Below are 21,312 nucleotides of genomic sequence, written 5' to 3'. Positions count from 1 at the left end.
AAGATTAAAAATCTAGATAGTTAAATATGTTCAAAACACCTCTAAACGAAAAAAAATATGGTTTACTACTGTGTGTATAACTGTTTGCTAAATATCTGTCAAATTGTAGTTTTCAGGTATATGAGAATTAGAGACATGGGAACATAAGTTGTCTATTGACAATAAAATAAAGAACTATATTTGATGTGCAACAAGTACCAATTACAAACTATCAAACAAAGATCAACTGCAATAAAGTTGACAAACTACAATAAACTCATTATAGATACCAGGATTAAATTTCGTATTTAAGCCAGACGTGTGTTTTGTCTACAAGTTAAAAGACTTCAGTGATGCTCAATTCCCAAAAAGTTAAAAGGCCAAATAAAGTACTAAGTTAAAAGGCATTGATGACCAAAGCCACTGTATACTATGCAACAATGATATAAACACATACATTAGTAATCATTAAAAATAACATGATGCTTTTATGAAAATGATTGTCAGTCTGCAAAAATGATGACAACAAAACAACCTTTTTAAGGAAGCTAATTTACTTTCAGGTATAAATTCCCTGATTTTGAATACAATATTTGATAGCTCAAGAACGATTCGGTGCAATAATTTAACTGTTTAGTATCCAGCGTTGTGTAACTGATAAATTACAAATATATTTTACTCCTTCACAACTTGTTTTTGTTATTTGAGAAACTAGAATATACGATATTAAATAATATATTAATTTTCTTTTTCAGATAATGCCAAAAAAAAGCAAAAAGTCAAGAAGTACAAGGGTGAAAGAAAATAAAGAAAGACAGAGAAAAGCTAGACAGGAAAAAAACAACAATCTTAGGGATGGTCAGTGCAACAACCAATCAAATAGTAAAGATCAGAGCAACACCTCTCTAATCTTTCAAAATATAGATCAGAGCGTCATCTCTCAAAACTGTCATGATTTAGATAAGAGCGTCATCTCTCAAAACTGTCATGATTTAGATAAGAGCGTCATCTCTCAAAACTGTCATGATTTAGATAAGAGCGTCATCTCTCAAAACTGTCATGATTTAGATAAGAGCGTCATCTCTCAAAACTGTCATGATTTAGATAAGAGCGTCATCTCTCAAAACTGTCTTGATTTAGATCAGAGCATCATCTCTCAAAACTGTAATGATTTAGATCAGAGCGTCATCTCTCAAAACTGTCTTGATTTAGATCAGAGCACCATCTCTCAAAACTGTAATGATTTAAAGCAGAGTGTCATCTCTCAAAACTGTCATGATTTAGATCAGAGTGTCATCACTCAAAACTGTCATGATTTAGATCAGAGCGTCATCTCTCAAAAATGTCATGATTTTGATGTAAATGAGAGAATTATATTAGAAAATGAAATTGAAAATATATTAGAAAATGAAATAGAAAATATATTAGAGAATAGAATTGAACATTTATATGAGAATGAAACTGAAAAACTAGTTCAGAGCGTCAGCTCTAAAAACTATCAATACAAGAGAAATAAATATAATGATAATATATATCAGAATAAAAGTGATATACAAAATCAGACAGAAAAACTAGACCAGAATCAGGTTAAAAAACTGGATAAAAAGCAGATTGAAAAACTGAATAAAAATCTGAATAAAAAAATTGTTCAAAATCAGCCAGAAAAACTGGATCAAAATCAGATTGAAAAACAGGATGAAAATAGGATTGTTAAAAAGAAGTATGAACATTTTATTGAACAACTAGATCTAAAACACAATTATCCATATATAGAAACTGAGAGTGAAATAGTACTTATGAATAAAGTTCAATTGGAACAATATCAAAGTAAAATAAACAACAACACTTCAATCAAAGCACAATGTAACAACAAAATAAACACAGCTATGGTTAAGGATTGTGTAAAGGTTAGTAGACCAGGTATTAGAAATACATTTGTACAAGGTAGTTTTCACCAAGGAGATTTAAGGTTTGGTTTAAACAGTGGTAAGCAATGTGTGGCAAATTGTTGTTCAGCTCTTGCTTTTAGTAAATTGAAAGATTTAACCTATTGGGATCAGACATATTTAGATAAGGTTCTGATTTATGGGAATGATTTATATAGCCGTGTTAGTGGTAATTATCATCACTTATTAATATCCGACCTACCACCAATATTAGATATATCAGGAAAATTGATGCAATTGTCACTAAAAGAGTCGATAGCTGCTGTAATAGATACATCAGAAAGTATTGATTTTAGTGAATTTGGTAATTCTTTGCCATTAGACCAAGCTTTACAGGAATCCCTCGTAGATTATGATGCTTGCTTTATATGTGCATATGATACTTCATTTTTAGCCTTGAAACATGGCGTAGATTTATTTTTGTTTGATTCACATGCAAGAAACGAGTTTGGTTTAAAGCACAGTAATGGCAAAAGTTTACTTTTAAAATTGAGCAGTCTAGATCATCTTTATCAATACTGTTGCAACATGGTATCAGGAGCAAGTCAAAATCAGTGGTTTGAAGTAACTGGAGTAAGCATATCTATAGTTGGAGAACCTGTTGTGTACAATAATGGTGATAAAAGTCCTGAAAACCATAAAGAATTGAACAACATCAACTGTAGCAATATTGGAAATTATGAAACAATGAACACCAGTGACTATGAGCTGCCTGAAATTGTTGAAGTAGAAAACAAAAAAGGGTCAACCCTTACAAAAGCACACGAAAAAATAAATGTAACAGTTGACATCTTTAGCTCTGAAAGTAATGCCAATAATAATATCAACAAGAATGAGTCGGATGTTGAAATTGTGTCTGCAACTGACATGTCTTATGATTTTAAACCAATCAACACTATTGCAAAGAAAAAGCTTTGTCTTATTGTTAAGATACCAACTAAGCATATTCACAAGCAAATCACCAATACTATTTTTGATATGGGCCCCCCATCTACTACAAAATCTATCACAGGTGATGGAAATTGTTTGTTTCGAGCTATTTCATATGCACTTTCAAATAGACAGGAGTTTTATGGAAATATAAGAAAAGCTATAGTTGATCATTTGATAAGAAATGCAGAAATGTTTAAATCTTTTTTACAGCCAAGATTTAAAACTGTTGAAGAGCACATACAAACTCTCCAGATGAAAGGAAATAATGTATGGGGAACTGAGTTGGAGATTATAGCATGTGCAGACCTGCTAAAAACTGACATTTACACTTATTACAATGATTCGTGGATTAAATATTCTTCATCTCAATTATGTAGCAAAAACAAAATTAATGTTCAGGCAATCTATATTCAACATCTAACTGGCATCAATCACTACGAAGTTGTCACAGCTGTAAGTCAAAAATCAAGGTATCAAAACAGAATGCAATCTAGTCAAGTTGAAAGGGAAAAGTCTGAATTGGATAGGAAATGTGAGGTGCTAACATTGAAAATTAATGATTCGGATAACTCTTCGGATGATGAATCAAAAGTCTTATCAAAAGCTGAAAAAGAAAGGATTAGGTACAGGAAAGATGAGGAATTTAAAGCAAGAAAGATTTCCACTCTGAAAAGAAAATATAGAGAAAATGAGACATACAGAGATATTGCAATACAAGCAGGTATCAAGAAATATCGAGAGGACAAAGATTACAGAGATGCTTTAAAAGAATCTGGAACTCAGAAATATAAAGAAAATGAGGATTACCGAGATAACTTAATACAATCTGGAATTCAGAAATATCAAGAAAATGACAAGTACAGAGAAAAATTGAAACGAGCTAGTGTATATAAATATGAAGAAGATGAAGAACACAAGAAACATGTCAAACAAGCAAGTGTTCAAAAGTATAAGGAAGATGAAAAGCACAAGGAACTTGTAAAACAAGCAAGTGTACAAAAATATAAGGAAGATAAAAAGCACAAAAAACTTGTGAAACAAGCAAGTGTACAAAAGTATAAGGTAGATGAAAAGCACAAAGAACATGTGAAACTAGCAAGCGTAAAAAAGTATAAGGAAGATGAAAAGCACAAAGAACATGTGAAAGTAGCAAGCGTTCACAAGTATAAGGAAGATGAAATGCACAAGGAACATGTGAAACAAGCCAGTATAAAAAAGTATAAGGAAGATGAAAAGCACAAAGAACATGTGAAACAAGCAAGTATACAGAAGTATGCAGATGATGATTCACACAGATGTAAAGTTAAACAACAAACAGAAACACGTCGTGAAAATTTAAAACAGGAAAACAAACAAATAACTGAAGTTATCAGAAAATTTAAGGATGCGGTTAAGAAAGGTCCAGAATGTGTTTGTTCTTGCTGCTTGAGGCTTTTCTTTGAAAAACAGGTTATAATCTGTAAAAAGGGGTCCTATGATAGTTCTATATATGATTCATGCACAACAGAGAAATATAAACACATATGTACAGATGACTGCAATACTCATTGTGCTTTTGAAGGAACATGCAGAACAAGTCTTTGGATTTGTTATACTTGTCATCGTAAAATGATGAGAGGTAAAATACCTGCAGATTCGTTTTCAAATGGTTTAATGCTTGAAGATGTTCCATTAGAATTAAAACAGCTAAATTCAATAGAGCAACAACTAATAGCCCTGAATATTCCATTCATGAAGATAATGGCTTTACCAAAAGGAGGACAGAAAGGTGTTCATGGACCTATAGTTTGTGTGCCATCTGATTTGAAAAAAGTTACTACGATACTACCACGATCAGAAGATGAAAGTCTTTTACTTAAGGTTAAACTGAAGAGAAAACTTAACTACAAAGGCTATGACAAATACCAATATGTTAGACCAAACCATTTGGAGCAAGCACTTGTGTATTTAAAGGATAAAAACGTGTGGTATAAAGATGTCGCTATCAATGATGAATGGATAAACCCTATCCCTGAGGTAAATGATGATCAAGTAGTAAATGATGAATCCGATTCTGATTCTGATGATACTAAGATGATGGGGAATAAAGAAATACAGAAAGATGAGTTAGAAAACATTTCAAAGTCTTCGAAAGTAGACAATGAAAGAGAGGTAGAAAGCGAACAATATAGCTATATTGATGATAAGTTACGTGGTGTTCAATTAGATACTTGTTTACAACCTGCTGACATAGGACAAGAGGCTTTAGATTTATGCTTTGATCAAGTATTTAATTTAGCCCCTGCAGAAAATAACAATCCTCTTAGTGTTCTTAAAGAACCAGGTATTGAAGCTAAAACTTTTCCTGTGCACTTTCCATCAGGTAAAAATACTTCGGATGAAGACCGTGATGAAAAACTGACAATTGGAAGATACTTTAATCTTCGATTAATGAGTGTTGAAAACAGATTTGCTAGAGATACCAACTACATATTTTTCAGTCAATATTTAACAGAGCTCAATAGTGTGATTTCAAACGTTCAGATATCTCTTAGAAAACAATGTCCTTTTTCGAAAGAAGGAAAGAAAGTTACAAGAGAAATGCTTTGCAACAAGGAAACCTTAAAAGAATTATTTAAGAAAGATGAAGCTATAAAATATTTAAAACCCATTCGTGGAACTCCTCCCTATTGGCAAAGCTCACAAAAAGATATATTTGCAATGATAAGACAGTTAGGAGTCCCCACATTCTTCTGTTCTTTTTCTTCTGCAGACTTTAGATGGTTAGAAATTATAAACACAATTTTAAAACAGCAAGGTGACACGAGAAATAGTGAAAATATGACATGGGATGAAAAATGTAAAGTTCTGTGTAGCAATCCTGTTACAGCAGTAAGAATGTTTGATCATAGATTTCATATGTATCTGAAGGATGTTATCATGTCAGAAGCTCAACCAATAGGGAAAATAATCGACTATTTTTACCGAGTTGAATTTCAACAAAGAGGTTCTCCCCACACACATTGTTTGTTTTGGGTAGAAAATGCTCCAAAATTTGGCGAAGATGATATTGATGACATTATTACCTTTATTGACAAGTACATAACATGTGAGATACCTGATGAAAAGGAAGACAAAGAGTTGCATGACATTGTTATGGCAGTACACCAACACAGCAAAAAACATTCAAAATCTTGTAAGAAAAAGGGAACAGTATGTCGGTTTAATTTCCCAAGACCTCCCTCATCTAGAACATTTATCTCAGAACCAAGTGATCCAGATAAAGATTCAGAGGACGATGAAGAATTAGCAAAGGAAATATTGTCCGACTTATGGGAAGTTATAAAAAATCATGAAGATGAAAACTTAGATGTTTCTGAAATTTTCAAGAAGATAGGACTTACTCAAGAAAGCTTCGAAACATATTATCGTTTTATCACCAATCGCAATACAGTAGTTCTCAAACGTCAGCCAAATGAAATATACACCAATCAGTATAACCCACATCTTTTGAGGGCTTGGGATGCAAACATGGACATACAATATATTTTGGATGCATTTTCCTGTGTTGTATACATTATAAGTTACATAAGTAAAGCTGAGCGAGAGCTAGGATTACTTCTCCAACAGGCTAAAAATGAAGCAGAAGAAGGAAATCTAAATGCTCAACAGACTATGAAAAAAGTTGGAACTTCATACTTACACCATAGAGAGATAAGTGCACAGGAAGCAGTGTTTAGAGTAACTGGATTGAGATTACGAGAGTGTTCAAGGAAAGTAGAATTTATACCTGTTGGTGAAAATCCATGTAGAATGAGCGTTCCTTTGAAAGACCTAGAGAAGCAACAAAATTGTAAGTCTTCTAAAAGAAAAAAAACAAAATAGTGACAGTGAAGATGAAGATGAAAATAGTACTTGGATGAACAACATTGTTGATAGATATAAAGGTAGACCACACATTGATATCTTTATCAAATTGTGTCTTGCAAGATTCACTTCTGAATACAGTGTTATACTAGAATCACAATTACCACATAAAATTAATAAAGACACAACCTTCAAACTTGATGGCTCACTTGGGTATATTAGAAAACGCACAAGAACTTCACCTGCAGTTATAAAATATCCACGTTTCTCTCAGGAAAATAATCCAGAAAAATATTATCAAAGCATTTTGCAACTGTATTTGCCATACAGATATGATGAACAGTTAAAACCACTCTTATTTCAAACATATGAGAATTTCTTCACATGTGGAAGAGTTAAGTTTCAAGGGGATAACGCATTAAGTTCTGTGAAAGAAATTGTTATCAGAAACATGTCCGACTTTGTGAAAAATGGTCATGATTTAGAGGAAGCAGAAAAGCAATTTCATGAAAAAGATCCTAAAGAAGATGCTTGGTGTGAGTTATGCCCAGAAGCAGAAGTGAATAGAAGAGAATGTATAGATGAAGGGAAAGTATCTAGTGTGATTGAGGAGGATTTATCAATACCAGATTTGAATGAAAAAAGCTCATCATCTGTTGGAACTAATTTGCTGTCTGTTTCTCTCACAAAAAATGAAATTATTCCAAGGCTAAGAAGTTTGAATGTGAAACAGAGAAGAATTCTCTATAAAGTAAGAGATTGGTGCATTCAAAAAGCAAACGGAAAAACACCAGAGCCTTTACATTTATTTATCACTGGAGGAGCTGGAACGGGTAAAAGTCACTTGATCAAATGTATTCAATATGAAGCAACTCGAATATTAGCACAAACAACAAATAATCCAGATGATCTCACAGTTCTGTTAACAGCTCCAACTGGAACGGCTGCATTTAATATCCATGGATTGACAATTCATAGTGCTCTTGGAATTTTCAAATCACTCTCACCTGATCATGCAACTCTTAGTGAAGACAAAATTAATTCGCTCAGATCAAAGTTAGAACATTTGCAAATCTTGATAATTGATGAAATTTCAATGGTCAATAAGAAATTGTTGTTTTTCGTTCATGAGCGACTCAGACAAGTTAAAAAAAGACCAGACAATTGTTTATTTGGAGGTGTTTCAATAATTGCTGTTGGCGATTTTTATCAGTTACCACCTGTTCGAACAAAAAGGGTAGACAAATTATATGTAGATGACCCTTCTAATCCCTCAAATCAGCTATGGAATGGCTTGTTTGAAATTGCCGCGTTGGATGAAATAATGCGTCAACGTGAGGATGGAATGTTTGCTGAACTACTAAATAGATTGCGTGTTAAGCAGAAAAATGAAAGTTTGTCATCATCTGATAAAAAAACATTACAACACTGCTTTGGTGATAGCCCCGATGAAGCCTTGCACATATATTCTACAAATGCAGAGGTTGACACCTTTAACAAGGAGATGATAATGAAGCAATGTACAGAATCAAAACTGATTGAGGCACAAGATTTCCAAAAAGACAAAACTTCAGGGAAATTGACTCTGAAAAAAGTACATTGTTTAAAGTCAGATGTCTGTCTCCCAATATCTATTCTTTTAGCTGAGGGAGCAAGAGTAATGCTAATCAAGAATGAGGACACAGCAGATGGTTTAGTAAATGGTGTAATGGGAACTGTTATATCTATCAAAGACTTCTCGCCAAATTCCCTCCCAAGTACAATATATGTTCACTTTGACAATGAAAGAGTAGGAAGAAATGCAAAGGTACAAAAACTCATCAGTGGAAAACGCTGTGTTGGATTGAAACCTTCAAGTGAAGACATTCCTTTAAGCAATTGTGTAAGAAAACAGTTTCCATTGAAGTTAGCCTGGGCTTGCACAATTCACAAAGTTCAAGGATTAACAGTTGAAGAATGTGTTGTTGATCTGAATAAATGTTTCACATATGGTCAGGCATATGTAGCCCTTAGCAGAGTTACATCAAAATCTGGTTTACACATTGAAAGCATAGAAGCTGAAAAAATTGACAAGAAAATCTTCTGCGATCCTGATATTGTAAAGGGTGTTTCAGAAATGACAAGATTTTTGCCTGAAATTGAGAATACAGCAGAGGAACATACACAATCTTTCCAGATAATGTATCACAATATTCAAGGTTTACAGACTCATGCAGAAGATATTAAACAAAATCCAGACTTTAGAAGTGCGGATTACATTTGTCTTACTGAAACCTGGGCTAATCAAGAATTCACTTGCTTTGAAATGGTGGGATATGATGGTTTTCATTTGCCCAGATCTCTAGCTTTTCAAGAAGATGATTCTTATTATTCTTCTTTAAAGGAAATGCAGCATGGTGGTGTGTGTGTTTTTCACAAGCTTTCTTCAGAAACAGAATTGTGCAACTTGACATCAAACTTAGAATGTATAGTTTTCAAGATTCCAAGTAGAAATGTTTTTGTTGCTACTGTTTACAGAACCCAGAGGTATAATCTAGGAAAATTTTTGGAGAACATGGAAACATTAATCTGTAAATTGGAAGACTTATCAGAAAGAGTTGTTGTAATTGGCGATTTTAATCAAGATATTTTGAAAGGTGGCTGTACAGTATTAAGTTTCATGTTATCAAAAGGTTTCAGACAACTTGTTAGTAGTCCAACAACAGAAGGTGGAACTCTTATTGACCATGTGTATGTAAAAGGATGTCATGATACACAGGTTACAATTATTCCAACATATTACAGCTATCACGAGGCACTGAAAATAGTTGTTCCATATGACTAATGAGGGTACGAAGAAACAACATGTAGAACCAAAAAAACAACAACAATATCTTCAGTATTAAACGAATGTCAGCTTTAATTTTGATTTTAAGAATGACATAAATTAAAAAAATTATGCCTCCTGAAGTCCAACCCTTCGTCCCCGTCGTAGGAGGCGGATGTCAGCACTGAAACATGACTTAGTGCTGACAACAAACAGGGCTCTGGCAACAAATACTGTATGTGACCATTGTAGTTATTTAGGTGTTTGGTCATCCTGAATATGCATGAAACATTTGCCACTGGATGTAAAGCAAAAAAAGATCCAATCAATTAATCAAGATAAATTACTAGAATAGAAAATTTCATAAAGTTTTTTTACACATATGTGAATGTTTATTTCATAATGTTATGTTGTATTCTTACAGTGACCATTAATGACTTACATTTGAAAATTAGTTTACCAAAAATATGCAGCAGCATCAACATACAACTTAGACATTGTCCATGAATTCTTTATAATTAATTGATCATCAATTTATATTTTACAGAATGAAAATTAACATTCTACAGAAATTTCAATTGCTTTAGCTCTTGTGCATTGTTTAATATATAAAATTACAACTGCCATGAGGTGAAATAGTTGATAAAGACTAATCATCAAAGAAGGATGGTGTGACTTTTAGCATGGTTGTTGAATCCATGGCTTTTAGTAATGGTAAGTCATATATATTATTATTATAGAAGATAAAAGTATATAGAAACTTTATATTTTTGGAATCAATCTTAAAGAAGCTTTCATATGAGACTGGAAGAAACTTCACTTCACCGGAAGTAGCACATTATCACCTTATACGAAAAAAATGCTTCATTTTATAATTTCTTTGATGTGGAAAGACTTTCAATTGTTCTCTGAACAATTGGTTTTTAATTCTATTTTTATTTGTTAATTAATGTTTGGTAATATGCTTTTGGCGTGGCTCAGTGATCATATATATCGCTATTGAGTTATCGTGCTATAGTCAATATGTATACTTTAATATTCGCCTAATAAACTTTGTCTATAAAATATCTATATGCCATTTTGTTTTTGTTTTGTTTAGCAAGTTTAAATTTAGTTTTATAGAAATTAAGATTATAAAGCAGTGGAATAAGCTAACTAATATATATATATATAAAAAAGAAGATGTGTATGATTGCCAATGAGACAACTGTTCACAAGAGACCAAAATAACACAGACATTAAAAACTATAGGTCACCGTACGGCCATTAACAATGAGCAAAGTCCATACCGCATAGTCAGCTATAAAAGGCCCCGCTATGACAATGTAAAACAATTCAAACGAGAAAACTAACGGAATTATTTATATTAAAAATAAATGAACGAAAAACAAATATGTAACACATAAACAAACGATAACCACTGAATTACAGGCTCTTGACTTGGGACAGGCACATACATAAATAATGTGGCGGGGTAAAACATGTTAGCAGGACCCCAACTCTCTCCCTAACCTAGGACAGTGTTATAACAGTACAACATAAGAACATACTATAAAAATCAGTTGAAAAAGGCTACACTCATCAGATGGACAAAAACACAATTAGACGTGGCCGGGTACTTGTACATCCTGACAACAAAAAGACACTGAGAGTACTTGTAGTTATCTGTAGTTAACTTATAGTTGAAAGCCACTAACAACTAATAAAAAATCATGCATCTAAGACTAAACAATCAATCCGTACACATCCAGCATCCAATGGATTTAGAGTAAAGACATCATAAACAGTCAGAGAAAAACATGACCTTGTGCAATGATAAGTTACAGGTTGCATTACTGTAAATATTGACAATGCAATTTCCCTTAGGAACTCTTGTTACGGCTAAAACTGATAAACCTGCTTTTACTATGAAGTTTTGAAAAATCTTATCCCAGAATTGAAAGTTCATATGCACCATATTTTTTTTCAAAGGTCAAAATATAGGGCTGTGCGGCATATTTTCAACGTTTATATGCCCTGAACTTCTCAGAGTTCAAACTAACAGTAGCTTTCTTAACAACCCCTACCTCGAATGAAAGGTTACCACAGATTTCAATGTAAACAATATGCATTTTTTACTGGTAACATTCCTAAGTTCTGTCTCTGTGATATGGAACACAGAGAGCATTACTGGAAACCAGTATGTAAACAAAATGAATTTTCTATGAATATTCAAGATTTTCCCAAAAAAGGCGTGTTTTGAGGAACAGCTGTATTTACAGAGTGCAACCTACACGTATCGAAAGATTGTACATCCATGAATGTGTATATGCATATAACATACTAGTAATATTTAGTTTGCTTTTAAGTTACTGATAACAAAATCAATATTTATATATAATTGGTAACCTTTTAGAATAAGTTCCTTCCTCTCGCTCACTTTGCATGCTGTTGTTTCTATAGAAATACAGAATAGTTAGCCTGGTCAAAAAAATATTTTCACATACTATTTGCAAAGACTTCCAAGAACAATTTAGATTCCTATTTATTATAATTTGAACAGGAGACATTTATTTCATTTAATATATTATTTGGGTTTTTTTTGCTAAATATACAAAAAATTTTTTTTTGCATATTCAAACTATTATTATATGAATTATATCAATGGATAGAATATGGACACATTTGTATATCATCAAATCAATGCACTTTACTTTTATAAATTATATAATACTACGTTTATTTGAATAAAACAAATATCAATATTTAAAAAAAAATCTAAAGTTTATTAAAACATTAAGAAGCAATGCATGCAATATAAAGAAAAATGTAAATTTATTAACGCTGTACTTTATATACGCACTTATGGATGGAGAGATACTATAAGTAGTGGGTCAAATATTTTTGATGTATGAAATGTGAGTGAACATGTCTTAGTACAGAGTAAATCTGACCTCACCTCATTATCTGGAACATTGATAATGTTAATTCTATATAATAATAGTTGTATAATATAACAATAACGGGATGTTGAAGGAAACATGTATAAGCACCTGTACGACCTTCAACAATTAAAAAGCCCACCCTTGTGGTCGTCTATAAAATTAGAAAACAAACAGCCAAATTTACAAAAATACAAGTTACCAAACATTTTTTATTAAAAACATGAACCAACGACGATCACTCAAATACCATCTCGATACTGACTTAGCATATGCATAATTATACAGAATGATAATACTTTTTTCTAAGACTTTCGACAAATACAGTCAGTTAGTAAAACATGCTGTGCCAGTAGAATGCTAGTTTGTACGGTAATGATGTGTATGGTCATACTTTTCTAAAACTATTGATTACACACTTTTATTACCTTTCAAGAAAGGGGCGACCATTTGATTTCGAAAAGGGGAGGGTTGATGATTTGAAAAAAAACATTTCCCAATTGTCCCATATTTTAGCTTCCTAATTGTTCTGCTCACAAATTTCCGAATGTCCAAAAGAAGATATAGCAAATCGTTTTACAAAAATCTGCATGTGTTATCTTTTGAAGCAAATCGAGTATCTGTTGTATAATATCAAAACGAACATCATACAAGCACCAATTGCATGTTTTGTCATTTTCTTTGAACCTCAATTCGTACACGTTCCAGGTATTGAGTATAATCAATTAATATTGGTATAAAACCAAACTATTACAAACCTTCACATATAGGCAGTGAATCATTCCATCTTCCAGAACCTAAACATGTAAGGTGTATCTGTCCACTTGTCATTGTGTACCCCATTTTACATTGAACGATTACTGATTCGCCATACTGGTAACGTGATTTTCCGTCCAATGCTTCCAAATGATGATTAGAAAGATCTGGACAAACCATTCCTGTTTGAGATATATGATTATCAGTTAATGCTGGTTAACAACAAGATATATTTATAGAGATGCAACATTAATTAAGCACAGTCAATAATAAACGAAGTATCAAAGTAGGAAACAAAACCTATTTCAGTTTTTGATTATATCTCATTCACTTTCCAAAAAATGTGAAAAGATAAATGGAGTGAAATATATATATTTTTTTTAACAATTTTAAAATTAGATTCCCTTTTTCAGCTGATGAATACGTTATCAAAAACTTTCATGGATAGCTGTATTAAATAAAGTATTGCTAACACCAAGAACAGATAGTTATAAATGTTATGCTATTGTTTAAAGAAAAAGGGAGAAGGTTTGATACCATTAAAATGTTTAATCCCGCTGTAAATGTTTGGACCTGTCCTAAGTCAGGAATCTGATGTACAGTTGTTGTTGTTTGTTTATGTAAATTATACGTGTTTTTCGTTTTTCGTTTCTCGTTTTTTATATAGAGTAGACCGTTGGTTTTCTCGTTTGAATGGTTTTACACTAATAATTTTGGAGCCCTTTATAGCTTTTTTGTTCGGGTGAGACAAGGCTCCGTGTTGAAGGCCATACATTGACCTATAATGGTTTACTTTTATAAATTGTTATTTGGATGGAGAGTTGTCTCATTGGCACTCACACCACATCTTCCTATATCTATAAACCGTACTTTGAGAAATATAAAAGGCTACTGTAAATAGTATGTTTATCACAGATGTGTTAAAGTCAGTTTTATTTTCTTGATAGCAATTTAAACAATGAAAGAATTTGCTTAAACGTTGAGACTGAATATTAAAGAATCTAGCACATCAATAGGGGTAATCAAACGTATTCTAGAAAAAGAAAAGGAAAGGAAAAGGAGAGAGAAAACATGAAAATGTATAACGTACTATTGAAATTAATTTTGGCGAATGCACCATCAAGCTTTTGGACCTCCTTCTTCAAATACAGTAGTCATACAGTAATAATTAAATTAAAAAAATGTGTGCCTTTATAAGTATTTATTTTGATTCATTTGTTAATTAAAGGTCCCCTTGTATACATATTTTTTTCGGAACGGTATTGCATATATAGTAGAACTATGTACAGTTCTCCACTTAGTCGAAACTTGATTCATAAATAATGTGCATCATCAATGATACATTTACATCCAAATCTTAATTGTAAATTACATGTAAATCTTTTAATTGAATAAATACTCCATCTAGTGTTTTAAATTTCAAACAATAAAATGGAGTTAAAGGGTTGAGATAATTAAACATTATTAACATTTACCATTTACCATACTACGATTTTTGGTTTCGGTATCGGCTTATGGTGAACATGTCTATAATAGGAAAGATACTTTACGCTTTCTTGGTCTTTCCAGTTTTCCGTGGAATGACCATTTGGTTTTGTCATGATTATTTGATTTTTCTTCTTTCTATTTTTTTTCTTGTGCTGTCTTGATGTTTCAAATAATGTCGTTTAAATATTTTGTTTATGATATTGCACAGTTAATACGCTTTTGACACCGACCCTGTTTAACCAAACGTTTTTCTTTGAAATAGTTATCCTCCCTATCACTATTTTTCTTATCATAACATCTCCTTCACAACCGTAATATCATACAAATCTATTTTTCCAAAATTACTCGCTTTATACATTAAAGAATGTACTATTTTATTTTTACCGAAGCGTTGTGGAGATTTCAACTGATTTATTTCCCTTTCTTTTTTGTAAGTGAAATGTTACAGGAACTCATGAACCATAATATAAGTCATAGAGTTCTAAAGTCTTTTGAGTTGATGTCCTTTGTCCATCATAACGAAAATGAGATAAATTTCAAAGGTAACAGACAAATCTAACATTTTGATTTTGGCTAATTTTCACTAATCACCGGTATCGAGTAAGTTTATTACTTTAAAAGTTTGGGTTAAAAGGGCTTGATGAACTCAAAAAGCGTGTTTTCTCCTTATATTATAAATACAGTGTATGGTGATATAACACATTATTATAATAACCTTATTAAAAGATACCTAGATCATTTTAAATTGAGGTCCTTGCTTTATGACCTTGAAATTTATGTCAATGTCAAATGTAAATTTGACGTTCTCAATTTTGAAATGCTGTATTATAAGGTTAATGCATGAATATTGGGGAATATTGTCCCAAGTAGAACTGTATATTGCACGAGCTTGCGAGTGCAATATATGTTCTACGAGGGACAATATTCAAGCAATATCCCTTTTATTGTATAGCAATTTAATATTTGAAACTAAACATTTTTTTTAAACTAAGATTTTGTCGTTGAAGACGTCATGAATTTTAAAGATTTATTGCACTAGTGCAATATTAGTTTATATTGCTATACAATAAAGCTTCTTATTATTACATTATTACATGAAAAAGTCACGAGGACTTAAAAGCATTGCGTTTTTGACATATGACCTTGAAGAAAGAAAACCGGAAGTGACCTTTTGCGAACAAAACGTAACCTTTTTTGCATCTGTTTCATGTGACATTTACTTTAAATTTATATTTTGGGGATCACCAAAATTAACATTTCAAACTGGAAATAAACATTTTCCTCAAACAATTCTCTGAACAATTGGTTTTTAATTATAAGGTTTGTACACTATTCTGTGAAAAACTATAATATTTGTGTGATGGAATCTTTTTTTAATTTTTTTTTTATCTTATTTTAAACATATTTTATTTATAATCACATCTACCCATAGTTGCCCCGTTGCCCAGGAAAGTAACTTATCCCCCCCCCCCCCGATTTTTACAGGCTTATTTGACCGGGAAGAAGAAATGAGAAAAAAACTCGCATTTTAAATAATCATGCAACATCTATCTTTATACACATGTACATGCAATATAATCTACTATACATATATATATATATATTATATATATCTATTTGAATATAGTATTCATTCGGTTGGTTTTTTATCTCTCAAATGAGTTACCTGTACTTTTTTTTATATTTATATTAAGTTTCTGGTCGAGCGATCTTTTCCCACGCGCTTTTCGTAAAAGAAAAACTAAAAGGAAGTGTGTAGTTCTTTCATAAAAATTGAATTTCAGGATTTGTATTTCAAATAAATGGTGAGTAAATATTTGCTTATAATATGTACCTGTTGATACTACATGTCTGAATAAATGTCCTTGTTTCAAGTATTTAACTATGCAAAATGTACATACACAATAGAAAATACATAAAACATTAAACATACAACATTAATGGAGATGACAGTCATGTATAAGAGAGTTAATTACACTGGCTTGACCGCTAAAAAATATATCTATATAACAAAAATGTCGCACATAGTTGAAAAGGCTGCATTGTTCGTATGTAGTTTAAAGGATTTGAAGAAGAATTCCGTTCATGTTATATTTGTTATTCTCATAGGATTTTTGTCTAATGCTTAGTCCGTTTCTGTGTGTGTTACATTTTAATGTTGTGTCGTTGTTCTCCTCTTATCACAGTGTACAAGCGGACAGTGACACAAAACGGAAGTTGCTGATCTGTCCGACGGCGATCGGCTCGTTGTTTTTCAAAAAAATATAGAATATCAACACAAAGTGTCCCATAATGGATTGTTCAGCAGCTCAAGGTAAGTGAATAACTACAATGATGTATTTTTGACCATTTAAAGCTTATTTTATGCTTTTAGCATCAACCGTCTTTTTAAAATAACTCCTGATCATGAAGAGGGGTCAAAATTTTGCGATTTTTCGAGTCATAAATCTTAACAAAACTCCGAAAATTCAAATATTTTCAAGATTTTTAATCGATACATAGTTGAATAATCATATTCCGCATACACACACAAAAGTTTGGTTCATTTTTTTTTATTATATTGTCACAATTGAATCTTTTCTATTCAAAGTGTACTGTCCGCCTCGTTGCCACCGTATGTTTTCATACTGTCCGATTCGTTGGTCATATTCATGATCGATATCTTAAGCAAAAGTAAGATTGAAACATGCAATTTATCCACATTCATGACCGATTTCCTAGGAAATATCAACATTTATAAAATGTTACTGATTATTACATATAAAAAGCATTGTTAATGCATGCACATGAAAATTTAATATACGTTTCTCTAGTTTGTTTTAGGAAAATGGGGCACGTAGGTGATTTTTATGGTATATTTATTCATACATTCATGTGGAACATTGTTATTTTTATCACTTAAAAACATAAATAGGGGTAATAACTTTTCATGAAAAATACAACCATGCAACAAAAGTTATTTCTAGGCCTTTTATAGCTGACTATGCGGTATGGGCTTTGCTCATTGTTGAAGGCCGTACGGTGACCTATAGTTGTTCATTTCTGTGTCATTTAATTTGTTCTCTTGTTTAGAGTTGTCTCATTGGCAATTACACCAAATCTTCTTTTTTATATTTATAAACGTTTGACACAGAAAATGAAAACAATAGTTTTTTACACCCAGTTTGCGTCTTATTTCACCAATAATCAAACAAATCTCATGGCTTGGAATTCAAGTCAAAAAGAATCAATTGAAAAGTTACGGTGTACTTGAATGGTCCATGAGTTTGTTTTCCTATTGCCTTAGTAGAGGTAAGAATACTTATATACACACATTTAACATGAAGTATGCGGTGAAGCCTTTCTTGTTAAATTTTTTATCATAACTTGCATTTATTCTGTATGAGTTATTATTCAATTCTTATATGTACAAATCATCGATTAAATAAATTAATATGAATACATTCACGTTACTTAATACATGTATTTGTAATCGCTTAGGCAGTTGCGGATCCAGGCGGTCGGGGGTCCGGGGTTGGGAACCCTAGTTACTTTTTTTTTTAATTTTTCGTCTGAAGAATGCATTTATTTTGAATATAAACCTTTATTTTAAGTGTTTGTTCCGGATGGCGAATTATATTGTGGTCTATTATTTCGGAAAATATTTTGCACGAAAACAAGCATGTTGTACAACTATAAGGATTACTAGTACTCATCATGTATATCTGAAAATATAAGCAAAACATTATTTAATTGATGTTCTTAAGTGCGCTGCATCACTCACTATCATCTACTGTTGTTTTAAAATAACTTTTTAACAAGAATGTGACCATAGTACACGGATGCCCCACTCGCACTATCGTTTTCTATGTTCATTAGGCCGTAAAATTGGATCAAAACTCTAATTTTGCATTAAATTAGAAAGATCATGTCATAGGGAACATGTGTCCTGAATTCACCATGCATTTATTAGAATATTATATCGGTAGAGAATCTAACAACAAGGTCCGCAAACGATGAATACGAGCAGCAGACATGAGTAAAGGTTCTGGAAGAGTGACCAATGTCCCCCTTTAATTGACACGAGACCCAAGCTGAATATATAATCTATAAATATTTTCCATATATAATCATAGACAGTATCTGTGTTGAATAAAGTTTAAATGTGGATAAATTGCATGTTTCAATCTTACTTTTGCTTAAGATATCGATCATGAATATGACCAACGAATCGGACAGTATGAAAACATACGGTGGCAACGAGGCGGACAGTACACTTTGAATAGAAAAGATTCAATTGTGACAATATAATAAAAAAAATGAACCAAACTTTTGTGTGTGTATGCGGAATATGATTATTCAACTATGTATCGATTAAAAATCTTGAAAATGGTTGAATTTTCGGAGATTTGTTAAGATTTATGACTCGAAAAATCGCAAAATTTTGACCCCTCTTCATGATCAGGAGTTATTTTAAAAAGACGGTTGATGCTAAAAGCATAAAATAAGCTTTAAATGGTCAAAAATACATCATTGTAGTTATTCACTTACCTTGAGCTGCTGAACAATCCATTATGGGACACTTTGTGTTGATATTCTATATTTTTTTGAAAAACAACGAGCCGATCGCCGTCGGACAGATCAGCAACTTCCGTTTTGTGTCACTGTCCGCTTGTACACTGTGCTTATGTTTAATGCGTTCCCCTCGGTTTTAGATTGTTACCCTGATTTTGTTTTTTGTCCATGGATTTATGAGTTTTGAACAGCGGTATACTACTGTTGCCTTTATTCATGTTTTATCATATTGAAAATCATCGATTTACTAAATCTTTCTTTTGATATTTTGAGATGTTTCTTGTTTTCCAAATTACCCATTTGGTGATCAAAAGCACCGTATCTAAAATTTGAGAATAAGAAGTATTTGCATTTACGACACTCAAAAATGAAACTCGTTTCCGATTTTTGTAATTTTTGATTCTCATTTTTGAACAAAATTCCCAAATTTTCTCAGAAATTTCCCGCCAAACATCTTCCATCAGTTTACAGTAAATAAAAAGATGAAACAGTGATTCTTTTTCATTACAAAAGTGACACTTTCCGTTTGACCGATTCATTTTTTGCAATTTTTCTTCCGGGTAGATTATATTATGGAGTATATTCCATTGAAGTTGTTAAGTTTTCCTATTTGCTAACTTCTTATTCAAAGTATCTCAAATATTTACCCATTGTAGTTCTTTCCCAAAATGTAAATTCCACTTAAACTGACTATTTGGAGTTATATTATTCTCATAAAGGTATCTAATATCTTTAAGGCACAATTTTTTGGTATCAACGACAACTCCATTTTTTTAAACTTGACAAGAATTTGCTATTGTTACAGGTCTATCAGAAAAAAGTAAAATCACAAAAATACTGAACTTAGAGGAAAATCAATTCGGAAAGTCCATAATCACATGGCAAAATTAAATAACAAAACGCATCAAAAACGAATGGACAAGGATTGTCATATTCCTGACTTGGTACAGGCAATTCAAATGTAGAAAATGGTGTATTTAACCTGGTTCTGTAGCGCTACCCCTCTCACTTTAATGACAGTCATCAAATTCCGTTATATTTACATTGATGCGTTAAATACACAGACACAATACATAAAATAGTCAAAATATGGGTACATCAGTCATCATCCTTTAACAATTTTAAAAGGAACAATTTAACAGAACACAAAAACATCTATCTACTATCTACGAACACAGTCATTGATTTGAGTGTCTGACGTCAGAAATTTGATACGTCACATAAATTTGTCGTTCAATGTGCATACAAACAGCTATATTGCGGCTATATTGTGCTTTCCAGTTTCTTTTATCTTTTAGGTTGTTGCGAATTTCAAACGAAGTTTTAAATGATTCATTTCAAGTCCCATATAGCTTTTTTTTTATTTTACTGGAGGCAAATTTGGTTAATATAAGGCATGACCCTTGAACTTGAATTTACAATTGCCGAATATATTTTCATCTAAAAGGTATTCTTTCGTGTCTGATTGAAATTAATTTTTAAATCTTTTCCCTTTTATGCTTAATACTTTTGGATTTTGTTCTTATAAGTGTTTCCACTTTTCTGTGAAAGCACTAATTGTATTTGTTCTGTTTAGTATCATAATTCCACCCTGGTTATTAGGTCTTTCCCTTTTTCTGTGGAAAGACCTTTTGATTTTGTGATTATCAGGTATTTCAAATTTTCTGTGCCTAAACCTTGGTTTTGTAATTATGATATTTATATAAGGTATTTCTAAAGTAGCCTCATGATGATTTAACCTATCAACCATATGTAGTATATTGCTATCAAAGGTACAAGAATTATAATTAAATACGTCAGACGCGCGTTTCGTCTTCATTAGACTCATCAGTAACGCTCATATCAAAATAGTAATAAAGCCAAATAAGTATAAAGTTGAAGAGCATTGAGGATCCAAACTTCCAAAAAGTTGTGCCAAATACGGATAAGGTAATCTATTCCTGGGATAAGAAACGAAATCAGAATAAGTTTTGTTACAGGAAATTTATAAAATGACCATATATATTTTATATTCACGTCAACACCGAATAACTTTTTGTAAACCTGAAGTGGCTTTTTTTTAAACTTATTTAAGGAAAAACTA

General features: G+C 31.9%; 1 protein-coding gene across 1 annotated transcript; it reads left to right on the top strand.

Annotated features, from left to right (window-relative positions):
* The first annotated feature begins 737 nt into the window (after window positions 1-737).
* On the top strand, window positions 738-6,722 carry LOC134704965 (uncharacterized). The gene is made up of 2 exons (XM_063563748.1): window positions 738-837; window positions 1,384-6,722. Exons 1-2 carry the CDS (start codon window positions 738-740, stop codon window positions 6,720-6,722), a joined length of 5,439 nt encoding a protein of 1,812 aa, XP_063419818.1.
* Window positions 6,723-21,312: the final 14,590 nt, after the last annotated feature.

Source organism: Mytilus trossulus, chromosome 1 (assembly GCF_036588685.1).
Source record: "Mytilus trossulus isolate FHL-02 chromosome 1, PNRI_Mtr1.1.1.hap1, whole genome shotgun sequence".
Classification (NCBI taxonomy): Eukaryota; Metazoa; Mollusca; class Bivalvia; order Mytilida; family Mytilidae; genus Mytilus; species Mytilus trossulus.
The sequence above is the reverse complement of the archived record's forward strand: the minus strand, read 5'-3'. Positions and strand labels throughout refer to the sequence as shown.

Bases quoted from the DNA above. Each gene is read 5' to 3' on its own strand.
- LOC134704965 (XM_063563748.1), top strand. From the start codon at position 738: ATGCCAAAAAAAAGCAAAAAGTCAAGAAGTACAAGGGTGAAAGAAAAT. The intron at 838-1,383 runs GTCAGTGCAACA...AAAATATATTAG, and splicing joins AAACAACAATCTTAGGGATG to AAAATGAAATAGAAAATATA.